General features: G+C 40.9%; 1 protein-coding gene across 9 annotated transcripts in view; it reads right to left on the bottom strand.

Annotated features, from left to right (window-relative positions):
- Positions 1-2776: 2776 nt before the first annotated feature.
- Positions 2777-12922, bottom strand: part of TANC2 (tetratricopeptide repeat, ankyrin repeat and coiled-coil containing 2) — a 1999198-nt gene continuing 1989052 nt past the window's right edge. For 8 of the 9 annotated variants that reach the window (XM_069238000.1, XM_069237998.1, XM_069238006.1 and 5 more), the window contains one exon: positions 2777-12421. In XM_069238000.1, the coding sequence (XP_069094101.1) occupies positions 10486-12421 (1936 nt within the window). In that variant the 3' untranslated portion in view covers positions 2777-10485. The remainder of the gene's footprint in view (positions 12422-12922) is intronic. The other variant, XM_069238005.1, reaches the window with a different exon arrangement.

Genomic DNA, 12922 nt, shown 5'->3' with positions numbered 1-12922 from the left:
ATCTTGGTTGACTTTGATCAAATTCCTCCACATCCAGCTCCTGCTCAAACCTGTGCCTCTCTTTAAGTTGTTTGGAGAGCCCATGTTCTTCTGTGTAAGAAGTCTTTTTTGGCTCCGAAATACCCATGGTCACGGTTGGTCTCGGCTCCGAAAGGCTCTTTCAAGGCTTATTGTTTTCGACCAGTTGATGTCGACTTTTTTGACGCCGATTTCTCGACTCGAGTCGGAAGACTTCGGCACGATCTTGGCCTTTTTCGGTGCCGAAGATATTACTTGGTCACCGCTTTTCTTGTGGGTCGAGCCATGGCCTTCAGGCAGTGGCGTTCCAGAGGTCTTCTGTTTTTTTGACTGAGTTTGGGGTTGGGTCGGGGCAGGCGTACTCACTTTTTGGCCCGCTGTCTACGGTCGGTCTCCGTCGGAGTCCTCCGATCCCTGAATAGAGATAACCATCTCTTCCTCTTCGACGTCGAGGTGTTGTGTCGATTTCGATGCCATCTGCAAGCGCCTCGCCCGCCGATCTCTCAAGGTCATCTTTGACCGAAAAGCCTGGCAGGCCTCACAGGTATCCTCTCTGTGCTCCGGTGACAAACACAGATTACAGACCCGATGCTGGTCTGTATAAGGATACTTGGCGTGGCACATCGGACAGAAACGGAAGGGGGTCCGGTCCATGAGGCTTCGACGGTGGGTGTGGTCGGGCCGACCAGGCCTCGGCTGAGTGCGGAAGCCCCGAAGGGCCGCTGAAGCGGTTGTCTCGTTGGTGCTGATGTATCTTATAAGAAACGGGTCCCGAACGCAACAATACCGACGGATTTTCGATGTTTTTTTTTTTACTTTCCCAATTCGAATCACGGAGCGAAGAGGAACACGTCCAAACTCGATGGCGGAAAGAAAACAGTCTAAGATGGAGTTGATGCCCATGCGCAATGGAGCCGAAAAGGAGGAGTCACTCGGTCCCGTGACTCGAAAAGTCTTCTTCGAAGAAAAACAACTTGTAACACTCCGAGCCCAACACTGGATGGCAGGAACAGTGCACAGCATGTATATCTGTAGCTACACATGCCATTGAACATGTGTGTGTGTGTGTATATATATATATATATATATATATATATATATATATATATATATATATATATATATTGTAGTATAATGAGCTATATTTCCTTATTTGAGCAAACGGAAGTACAATGGTAAATGAATCACTAGGTACATATTATGTTATGCAGTTTTGAATAGTTCAGCATTCACTATCTGCATGGCCTCCAGTTTGGTTTCAAGTATCTCTATCCAACTCTGCCCCAGCTTCACCCACACACATCTTGCTCTGTCTATAGATATAAGGAAAATATTATGTACTACTGAAATTGTAGCATTGGTTACTTATTACATTTAAACAGCGCTATATATCCAACAGTTGTGTCTTTTCCTTCCCTAATAAACTACACTGTAAAGGAACATGGAGTGCAGGATTTCAAGACAACAAGAAGGTCACTGTCAGAACACTGGCCAAACATGTAAGTAAGGTTATGTGTGACGCGCAAACCTAAATAGATGTTTCAAATTATTTAGGTTAGAAACCACAGTATTAAAAGCTGAAGGAAGCAATCCTACTTCAATGGGGTATGGCTTCAGCAGATTTGCGACTGTTCTATTGGGCATCTTTGTTGGCGGTCCTCAATGATTGACTTAGTAGAGATTGGGCAGATCTGGCTTTTCAGACTGAAGTGGCTTTCATGGACTAGGATGCCACAGTGGGCAAAGTCTACATGGCGCCTGTTCCTTACTCCCTCGTGTGGGTCTCCAGAAGGATGTTCATGATATGGAGGTCAGTACTGTGCTACATTGGGTGGTACTGAAGGATTGCCCTTAAAACTCCCCTCTCGCGGGGCCACTGGCTGAAGCAGGTTACCCAGTTAGCGGGATTTGTCAAATGGGACTGAACTGGCACATTTAAATTGAGTGAAGTGTGGCAGAGACCTCATATGAGGTCTTTCTAGGAATTCTATCTTCAGAATTCTACGTTTTATAGGTTCGTACATCTAGGCGACGTCCTGATCTCCTATGGGGACTCTTTTGAGGAGATCCCCGAGTACAACATGTTAGAGGCCAAATTAGTTATGAGGTCTTTAGGGAAAGGAGGCATTTTCTGTGTTCGCAAATCTATAGTTAACAATTCACAGAACTTATTTACCCTGTTGAAGCTAGGCGGGAATCGTGAGTGAACCTCTTAGAACTCTTCTGGTTCTAAGATGGCAGGTTGAGGGAAACTAAAACTCCTAGTCACTTCAACTTTGAAGGACACTTGTTGCTGATTATGCCATATTTACATTATCAGGCTGTTTACTTGTGGACCTGTCAAGTCTTTTCTACTTAGTTTTTTGTTTTAATCAAAGCACAGAATGCGGGATACAGCCACTGAATGCACACAATTTGTCAATGTCTGACACAAACGTGCACAGGCTTTTGACCAAGATATAGAGAACGCTCTGACGAAAAGATCGCCTGGCAGAAACATGGTAGTACAAACTAAAACGTTTGGTTAAAACTTCTAAGGTCCACTCCTCCCTCTACGCATCAATGCACGCACAGAGTATAAGGAAGCTTCACATACAACTGGACTGCAATAAGTAACACAGACTAAGTAGCTAGAACAGGAGAGGAAGCAGTGAATTAGGAAGTGGGTGAATAAGGGAGTGGGCTTTTATCAGGTAGAATGAAATGAGAGGATGTGGGAAGTTGCAAAGAAGAAATAAGATTCAAACACTTCTCCAGACATTTGTTTTCCAAGTGTTATCCATTTATAAATAAGTACATTTTCTTCATAATACAGTTTTCATTGTACAGATTACAATCTGTGTACAGAGGGCTGGGGAAGAAAGAAGGGACGACGCATTCATTTAAGAACTTTTCACATCTATCTCACAGCTCACATATACCAGACAATAAAACTCTGCTCAAGCAGGCAAGTACAGCAACAAAAAAGAAAACAATTGAGAAAAAAAGAAAAATAATAAATTGTCTTTTTTTTCTTATACATGAGGTGGAGCACCTCAGTTCAGCTGTAGAGTAGAAGGCAAGTTTTTCTTCCCATCACCTCGCCGGAAAATAGATCACAATTGCAGTGTTCAATATATCGGAATAGAGAACGTAGCATGCACTGAATAAATACACTGTACAGAGAGAATCCTTTACATTGGAATTAATAGAAAAGCATATGGAAAACTGTCAAGGAGTTAAAGCTCTTTCCAGTGACACTCTTCAAGGCCGGTGTTCAAGGTAGACATGGGGGGCCTGGACTGGTGCAACAGATCTCTGCTCCTCTAAAAGCACTTTACAAAAAAAGACTGCAAGAGTCAAAGAACTCAACCATGCTTGGCTTTTGAAGGAAACAGAATAAAGACCAATGGCTCTGCATACATATAGAAAACTGCTCCAATTACTGTTTCATGGCTGCCGCGTATAAGTGGAAAAACATCAAGTAATGCTTTATTCTGTAAGTATAATCTCCCTTAGACAATATACATTTTACATACCCAGGAGGGAAAAAAAAGGTCAAATCAGCCAATTCCAATTTTTGAGAGGAGTGCTTCGGTTCAGCTATTTTTAAGTGGAGTGTTGCTACCCCTTAAGTTCTTATGAGCCACAAGTCCATAGAGAAACAATAATTTTTAGATTAACAGAATTTCTCTACCACTTCTTTTGTATAATTGATAATACCAGGTACCCAAAATCAGATGGTGATGAAGAGAAGGAAAAGGAGAAAGAGTGAAGAACCTCTAGAAAAGGTTATGGGGAATCTTACAGAGGATACATGCAAGGGCCTCTTTAGAGGTTACTCAAATTGAATGAGGGCGAGAATGGGACCCTTTTCGAAAGCAACGCTGTTTTTGATTTTTCTCCCTCAAATGAGGCAAATGTGACTGAGGTGGTATAAAACTTCTAAAGCAAAGCAAATGTAAATTGCTGCAAGTGTCTGTGATATGCAACGGAACAGAAACTTTCTACAACAGCCCACAAGCAACAACAATGATCAATGAATAAAATAAAGACATTATCAAGTTTTACTACTGGATTGTTAAAGTGCCATGAATCACGAAAATGTGATCCCATTGTGGCATACACAACCAGTTTATCACTCAGTTCCTAAAGTGCACATGTTGCACTCTCTGTAAATAGGAAAAATGTTAAAACTCAAGATGTTTCATTTTCTGCAATAAGGATATGGTTTAGATGGTGCTGAGATGCACTTAGACACAACTACAATATCCATGCTTGATGATGGTAAAATTGGGTTACTGGAATGAGTCAAGCTATAACTTGGAAGCACTGGTAGAGAAGATATGCCTCTGTGGATTAGGCTGTGTGTACTGAGCGCTAAAAAAAACATAACAGGCTGATAGGTTGACCAGATGACTCCATCACATAACGAAACCATGTTCACATTCTAGCCTTTTAATTAACTAAACAGTGAAACATAGGAAACCATGTTCACATTCTAGCCTTTTAATGAACAAATCAGTGAAACGTAGGCATTTTAATCACTGCAGCGGATGTAATGCAAAAAAATAAACCCACAATGCTTTGAAAGAGGAAAGGCCATGGTGGTAAACAATGTCTCTGACAGGGCTGGAATTAGGCTTTGCACTGCAGGATAAACAGATGCTTTGAAGAAGGAATGAGAGATGTAGAGGAATGACTTAAAAGGAGGGGATCATAGGAAGTCGAGCACAAACAACTGCAGATACTGCAGATATAGTCTGTCAGGACTAAGAAATATTTTGGACATACAACATAGGACGGAGATGTTGTGTAAACACAATTAAGTGAGATTAAAAATAAAATGGAAGAAACTCGTAGAATCACAGAAACACTCCATACGTAAACCTCTCCACAAACACTGCGAAGAAGAGAAGTATTAAACCATTTCCCGCTGAATAATATTTAGAGAATAGGTAAAAAGCAACAGCCAGCATTGGTCTTTATTGTGTCAAATTCAAATAGAAGTCACTCTTAGTGTAGGAGGGAAACAATGCATGAAAACATATAGACCTTATTTTTTCCAGTTAATACCCATGCGCTTGAAAGAACATTACTGGAGAAGCACTTTAAATCGATCAGCGTATTTCCCTCACCAACCCACTTGTTTAAAAAAATGTACCTTTTTGCATTTCATATGTACAACCATTTCTCTCTTGTGCTATACAATTATTACCCCGTGTGTATTTTTAGTGTGAATTTTTTTCATTTTTTTTTTAAATACGTTAAAAGATGAGAACCATCTTGTCCTTTTCTAATGAAAACACAAGTATTAAATATTTGCCAAGATAAATGGAACCGGTAAAGTGCAATCATTCACAGAGAAAATGAGAGACTAGATTTTAAATTGATAGTGCAATACGAATGAGAAGGTTGCTGTGTGGGATTGTGTCTCTTTGAGGAATCATCAAAAAAGGATAGCAATGTATGATGTTTTATACTTACAGCTACTATCATATGACCCAAATAATGTAATCTCCCACGCCTGGTATTTTTTTAAAGTTGAAATGAAGGCTACAATCTGCTTTACAGCAACAGGAGACTTGAACATGTATAAAGTGCTGTAAAGACGTTTCCTTAGCTTTTCACATTCATATCTTCAAAGTATTTTCCCTTCAGCTACTTCACTTTTTTTTATATCGAATAAAATAACCATGTACATATCAGAAAGAGTATATTTATAAAGAGGGTAGAATGGCTTGTCCAAAAGGCGCACACAAAGTATTGTATGAAAAACGGATAGAATATGTTTCATCATTTTGAGCTATTAAAAACAGAAAGAAAAGTACACATGGGTCATAATAGCAAACTTATGGAAGGAGGCATTATATTTGCTGAAAATATTTGTTAAGTTGTAGTTAAGCCCTGAAATCCACTATTATGTCTTTTGGTTTAAAAGTGATATGTGTCAGGTTCGTACGTAGCCCTTTTGAAATATAATTCCAGTTGAAAATGGCTGTATTTGTTAATTATTCACTGTTTCTTTGAAAGAAGAGAGTGACAAAGCTGAGTAAGTAATGATGTTAGGTCAATTAATGTTGTTGAGGCACTGGCCCATAGCAACAACTACCATGTGTATCTTTTCAAGTTCTTTCACCAAGGCTAATTAGAATCCAGGTCGGAAAACGATTTAAGACATGGCATCTCTCTGGGAATGTGCAATCAATGCTAAGTTTATGTAACACATTTTTGCCTTTTCTGGCAAATAAGTTATACCTTTGAAGAAATTAAACCATCAACGTAAAAAGCTTCTGATACTGGACTACATTCGAGTGCTGTACCAGGTTCCCTTTCCTGAGCTACAATGAAAGACAAGAACTTGCTATTGCACCTTCCAAAAACAGTACTTTGTAAACCAAAAAAATAAGCATCTCTGCACCGTTATGTTACTTAGAAATGCTTTTTTAAATAGATTCTTTGTATGCAAATCAACTCAGAGAAGAAACTTCTACTGGCTTCTTAAATCAGACGAGACCACACTACTCTTGCTCTTTTTCTACATACTTTCCTCACCACAGGTGGGCAGCACTTTCTCTGAATACTAATGCACAATTCTTCTGTGAGTATAAGACAATCCATGTAGCTGCTCTATAAGAATATGCTGTTTGGGCTCTCTGCGTCTACAACAGCTCAGCGATGAATATTTGCCTTCTTAGTTATGTGGCAGAAATGGGAAGAAAAGGTAGTAGAGGTGCCTGTGAGCAGCGGCTTCCTTAAATTGGGTACTGAAATTCAATGGGTCTGTACTTTCTCTGTTATTCAGACTTAATTCAGCAATTCTCCTCCTGCATTAACCCCAGTGTCCGGTCCCTACAGCTGGGAAAAACAAGAATAATCTGTCTCCCAAGGTTGTGATAGATGGCTCCGGCTCTACCCTTTCAGACGACTGTCTCCATTACCCACCACGATCCCACAATGCCCGGCATGTCCCTTGCTTGTTTCAGACATTCAGCAATGCTGGGCAAACTAGTTGACCAGTGTTTCGGCTACAAGGGTTGCCCAAAACTGCCTGAGTTTGGTCTGCAGCTGGCAGAGAGGTCTCAAAGCAAATGAAGGAAAGGACAGCGAAATGTCGAGCATTCTGCACATTGTATTTTAAGCAAAATGATTCCCCACCCCAATTTCCTGATACTGAGACTGCAGTCCGGCAAAGTCCTGGTGTGTACAATGGTAAACCATTCCTGAAGTGCAATATACGATATCTGTCACACAACAGAATATGTATTACAAGATCCTAACAGTCTCACAGTAACCAGCAGCAGAACGGAGATGCTTTAAAGGAACTCGAATACAACTCGAATTTAATACATTTAGAATACATTTAGAATCCCTTTACATTGTTTCAAAAATACTTAACCTTTTAAAAAAATGAAAACAAATAAAACTGTTGTAGAGATGAACGACAAGGCATATCACAAACACACACACATATATATATATATATAGATATATATATATATGTATCTATATATATATATATATATAGATATATATATATATATATATATATATATATATATATATATGCACACCCACACATCCCCAAACCCAGATATGTTTTCTATTACATGGGTGAACTACAGTACAATTTACAATCATACACCCGTTTCAGCTTTTGCCATGGGAATGAGACCAGGCAACTTTACCTGTTATTTTTTTAGGAGACTAAACTCAAATATAAAAAAAATAAAACAAATTATTAAAAAAACAACTTACTCTTCAGCACACTTTTGCAAGAGAAAATTCACATGGCTCACTTACCATTTTTAAATACAAATTATTTATCTGCTTTGTAACGAAGATCTAATAAAAGATCATTTAAACTTCTTTTAAATAGGCTAGTGCACTGCAGTCAGTGACAAATTCGAAAGTCACTTATTTTGGTAGTGTAGTAGCAATTTGGACGGTGTTTCAGTCTATCTCAGGCTAAAACCACTGTTAATCAGTAAACGAAAAATGAAACGCACGCTGCATCGATAATGGTGAAAACCTAAATCTAGAAAAAAAGAAAGTTAGATTCTTGCTTTTTATGACTGTACAACACGTCCCCAGCCTTGTAGGCCATTTGAGGCACCCAAATGTTTTATGAGGAGCAAGTAGGAAATTTACGGGAGTGTTTCTATCTTGTCACTAGGGAATCATTACTGTGTTTGCAAGTTTACTTTCCAACCTCTTCCTCTATACATGACCAGGTCAATGCGCCATGACCTTGCTGCTAAAGCAAGAAACTAACGATTCAGCAGGAAGGGGACATATATGTTATTACTCACTTAATCATACACATCTGAATTATGCTTTCTTCCTCCACAAATACTGACACGTTTTTGAATTGGGGCATGATCAGAAGAACATTCATGCACTGTTTGAAAGGATACACAGCTTTGTCTTGAGATACAAAGGAACATCCTTTTCAATAAGAGGTAGACTGTACCGAATGATGTTGAGAGTCTCAGACTGCAGTTTCACAATAGATCTACACTCAGATTTCCCTGTAACAGCGTGAATTGCAACAATGACCATGACATGCATAATATGCTAATTCACTGTTCTCTTTTGTGCGCATGCCTGTTTCAATAAGGATAAGAGACACATGACATGGTATGTGCACGCCACTGCAAAGAGGACCAGAGTTTGTACCCTGGCTGCTGGACCAAGAAAGGATGAAGGAGCAACCAAGACAGCTCAATTTGAATCTCTGCTACATGCCTGTTTCAATAAGGAGAAGAGACACATGACATGGTACGTGCACGCCACTGCAAAGAGGACCAGAGTTTGTGCCTTGGCTCCTGGACCAAGAAGGGATGAAGGTGCAACCAAGACAGCTTAACTTGCATCTCTTCTACATTAAATTGGTCAGTCAAACATGCACCTCTTAGATGGTGGTAATGTCTCCACACATTTCGTATTGTTTGTTGCAGCTAGAGCAGGGAGGCAAGTGACAAAGCATGTAGACAGAACAGTGTAGTCTCCACCAGTAAACAGCAAGGTTGTGAATGATGGTGCACAACATGAGTTGACTTGCTGGTAAATGGAGACACTGGACTTGTCTATAAACACAACTAAAGTGTGTGCCTTGGTACAGTTTCTGGCTAGCTTATTAAAACACAACTAACAGAGGTGTTGAATGCCAAGGCTGCAGCGAGTGGTAAGGTATGAATAAAAAAGAAAAGAAAGGCACTCATCCTGTAAAAATACTAAGTTGAACGAAGGAAATCTGATCAAACTAAAATCAAAAATATAACACGGGAGTCTCAGACAGAATTTCTGGCTGTAAAAGTAACATTCGGGGAAATTACTCTGAAACCGTTCTACCAAATCGGAGAACAAGGTGTACAGTTTGACTTTCATGTAATACAAGTTCCCTTTCCATCTACCTGCTACATGACTTACAATTCATACTCAACATTTTTAAAGAAAGAACTTAATTTTCCAAATTACATTACTGTTTGAAAGAGGAACTGACCTCACCTATACATGATTAGTCGTGGTTTATTTCTAAAGACGCTCATTTTGTAATGAATGAATGCACGGATTTGGTTTTGGAAACAACAAACTATTTCAGCCTAAACGAAATTAGGCACAAACACATTAACGTACCTATTAAAGCCTCTCAAAGTTAGAGAGAAAATTTAGGGCCAAGTGAATCATTCCAACAGGATGTTTTCCAGTGCTTGCCCCATTCATTTCTAGTGGTAGAATCGAGATAGACTAATCCAGAAGTGAACAGTACTAGAATTAACTCTGCGGGATAATAAGGTAGGACATATCAATCTTCGAGATACTGTACGTGTGGAAGGAAAAAGTAAATTAATTAAATGTTCAATAAATGTAGTGCTCTCAAACTCAAGAAAGAGGGCATATTTTTGGAGCTTTTGATTTCGCTCTCTTTGCTACTGGGTCTGAGGAAGGCGTGCTTTAGAGAAAAAAAGTGACCATCCCTTTGTCAGGTCCAAACTGCACACAAGCACTTAACTATCTCGTGAAAGATTGTGGGCGCGTTGGGAAACGAATTTTCAGCAGGTTACACAGTGTTTAAATTAGAAAAACAATTCAGTTCAATTAAATTAACAATATTATAAAACAAACCCTCCCCCCAGCTCTCTAATAACAAAACGGATTGCTCCACTATACTTCTGCTGCAAGAACCTTCTGTCCATGGAGTCATTTAACTAGTTGAAGGTCACTGCCTGTAATTCAGTTTCTAAATATACATTACATCATACCATGTACTCAAACATTCTCAGTGAATAAAAACTCTGGTTTGTAGGAGTTTCAAACGGAATCAGAGTTGTAGCTTGTCAGAGTTCAGGTCAGGGATGAACGTTTCTTGAGCTGTCTCTGGATGTCACAAACAATATGAAAAGCAAATAATCAAGACATGGAAATGAGCTGGAATGTGTGCTGAAAATAGAAAGGGTACTGTCAATCTGTTCTTTTGGGCAGGTTTTATACATTGGACTCCACAAATGGCCTCTTTGGTTTGATAGGTGATGTCTGCCCTTGTCGGGAGTCCCTGGAAAGCTGTCGGAAAAGGTTGTCCTGGTACGCCTGTGCAACAGGCAGAGTTCTAGCCACCTTGACATCTGGATAGGAGGCGGTCTGGCTAACACGCTCCACAATTTCTCCACGAGATCCATTTGCTAGTATCCCATGTGTGCCATAATAGTCTTCTTCTAGCAAATGACCATTCTGAGCATTGTTGGTTTTGTTATAAAAGGCAATGTTGCTGATTGATGAAGGTGGGCTGTAGGAGTCTGTCTGAGGCAAATTTCCAGGAGACGTGGGGCTGATAACTGTATCCACAGATGACACAGCCCAGGTCCGGCTCTGTTGGTGGAAGTGAGGGTACTGCTGAGTCCGTGCTGTTTTATCTATAATTCCCATGAAAGGCGTGGTCCTGGAGCGTGCTGGCTCACTGGGGTAGCCCCCTTGAGGTGGAGAAACCGGAGAAAGCTCTTCACATAATCGGTCATATGCAGGCTTGAGGGGGATCTCCATTTGCTGAATAGAGGCAGAGGGGCGGAATGTTGCAGTCAGGTTGGAGGAAGATGAAATGCTATTGCTGGAAGGAGAGAATCGGAGGCCCACACTTTGGGAATGAAGCAGTGGCCTGGGAGTAGGTGGGTGAGGCTTTATTTCACTGGGTGTGATGCTAATGGGTCTTCGAATTAGGTGAGACACATCTGGAGAACCAAGTTGGCTCGAAGGAAGGGAAGAACGCTCTAATTCCAGCTTTGAATGGCAAACTGGGTAGTATGAAGCAGACTGACTACGTCCAATCTGGGGTGTCTGACTGTATCTCATTCCACCTCGGTATGCAGATGATGGTCTTTGTGGAAGATCTTCTTTGACCAAGCCTCCATGTTGACAAATCGCTCCTGCACTTAAACTAGCCTGAACGTGCTGCACTGGTCGCCCATCTGCTATTAATCCACCCAAAGAAGCCTGGTAGACCAACCTACTTTGACTAACACCCATGTCTCCTGAAGGAGACTGATATTTACTGCTCATAGAATGAGACACTTGGCCATAAGCACCACTAGGAATTACTGCACTGGAATGCACTGCTGAGCTTGGTTGGTTGCTCCTCACAATTTGTGCCTTGGCTGCTTGAAGTCTGTGTGCTGGCAGCGGGACTGGAGTAGGAAGCTGTGGCATCTGGAAAGACCTTTGTGTCATTTTGGACAATGGAGATTTAGGTCTCCCGGGGTGCTGTCCAATGCTGGGCTCTTGCTGGTATCGCACAGGAGAACCTGACTGAGGTCTGTATACACTCATGCTTTCTGCTGGAGGGCTGGAACGATACTGCGGTGCTCTACGAGGCGAGGGTGGTGGGCTTGGGTACTCCATCACCAGGCTACCCACAGGAGGTGGGCTAAAGCGATACGTGGAACTCTGGTGTGCTGGAGAGGTCTGAGGAGGACTAGATCTGTAATGAGAGTTCTGGTGTGTTGGAGAAAGTGTTGGAGAGGTTGACTGGTACCCTTGCCTTGTTGGAGAACCAACAGTGCTATTTGACCTAAATTCAAAAACCTGGTGTGAAGCAATAGGTGAGCCAGACATGTAAGCTGAGTCCCGATGAGCAGGAGAAGGAGGCGGGCTCTGAATGACAGGAAGGGCCTGACATGGCCTTGACTCAGTCTGAAGGGCATTAGAATCGTTCTCATTATCCTGCTCAAGATACTCCTCTTCATAGATATCCGGAACAGAATCAAGATCCTCATTTTGAGCCTCCGGCTCAGGCTCATCAGGAAGTTCTTGCTGTTGCTGTATCTGTCTACACTCGTCCTCCACTCTCATAAGTAGCCGTTGAATTTCCCGGTTATTCGGACATAGCTTGATGGCCTCGTTCAGGTCCTCCAGGGCTGCTGCAAACTGCCTGCTTGACAAAAAAAGGAAAACGAGAATGGAAATTAAAACTGTTGCAAACAAATATCAATATTGAGAAATTTGTTTCATGTAGTATGTCTGTAAAAGTGACAATATAACATTACTGCTTTAGGGGTTACTAGTGTAACTCACACCTCAAAGAACAACATAAATCATATTAAATAACAAGGGAATGATTCCATCCTTGGCTCTTCATTGATCTCAGTGTGCAAAAAATATTTGTTTGTACAAAATAATCTGTATGGGGTTCTACCATCACTCATCTCGACCTTCATCTATGAGAGTGAATAAACACTAAATGAAAAACACAAACTAACTATCAGTTACACAATACAAACCCCATCAAGACCTACAAGGCTGTCTCCCCAGCTGTGGAATTGCATGTCCTCCTTGTTGCCCATAAAGGAGAACAGCCTGCAACAATTCCAGAAGAATGGAGTGATGTCTAGCTTTGAGAATAACTGAGACATAAAAGAGACTTTACACATTACAA

This window comes from Pleurodeles waltl, chromosome 6 (genome assembly GCF_031143425.1).
Source record: "Pleurodeles waltl isolate 20211129_DDA chromosome 6, aPleWal1.hap1.20221129, whole genome shotgun sequence".
Lineage (NCBI taxonomy): Eukaryota > Metazoa > Chordata > Amphibia > Caudata > Salamandridae > Pleurodeles > Pleurodeles waltl.
This window is presented reverse-complemented; position numbering and strand designations above follow the sequence as displayed.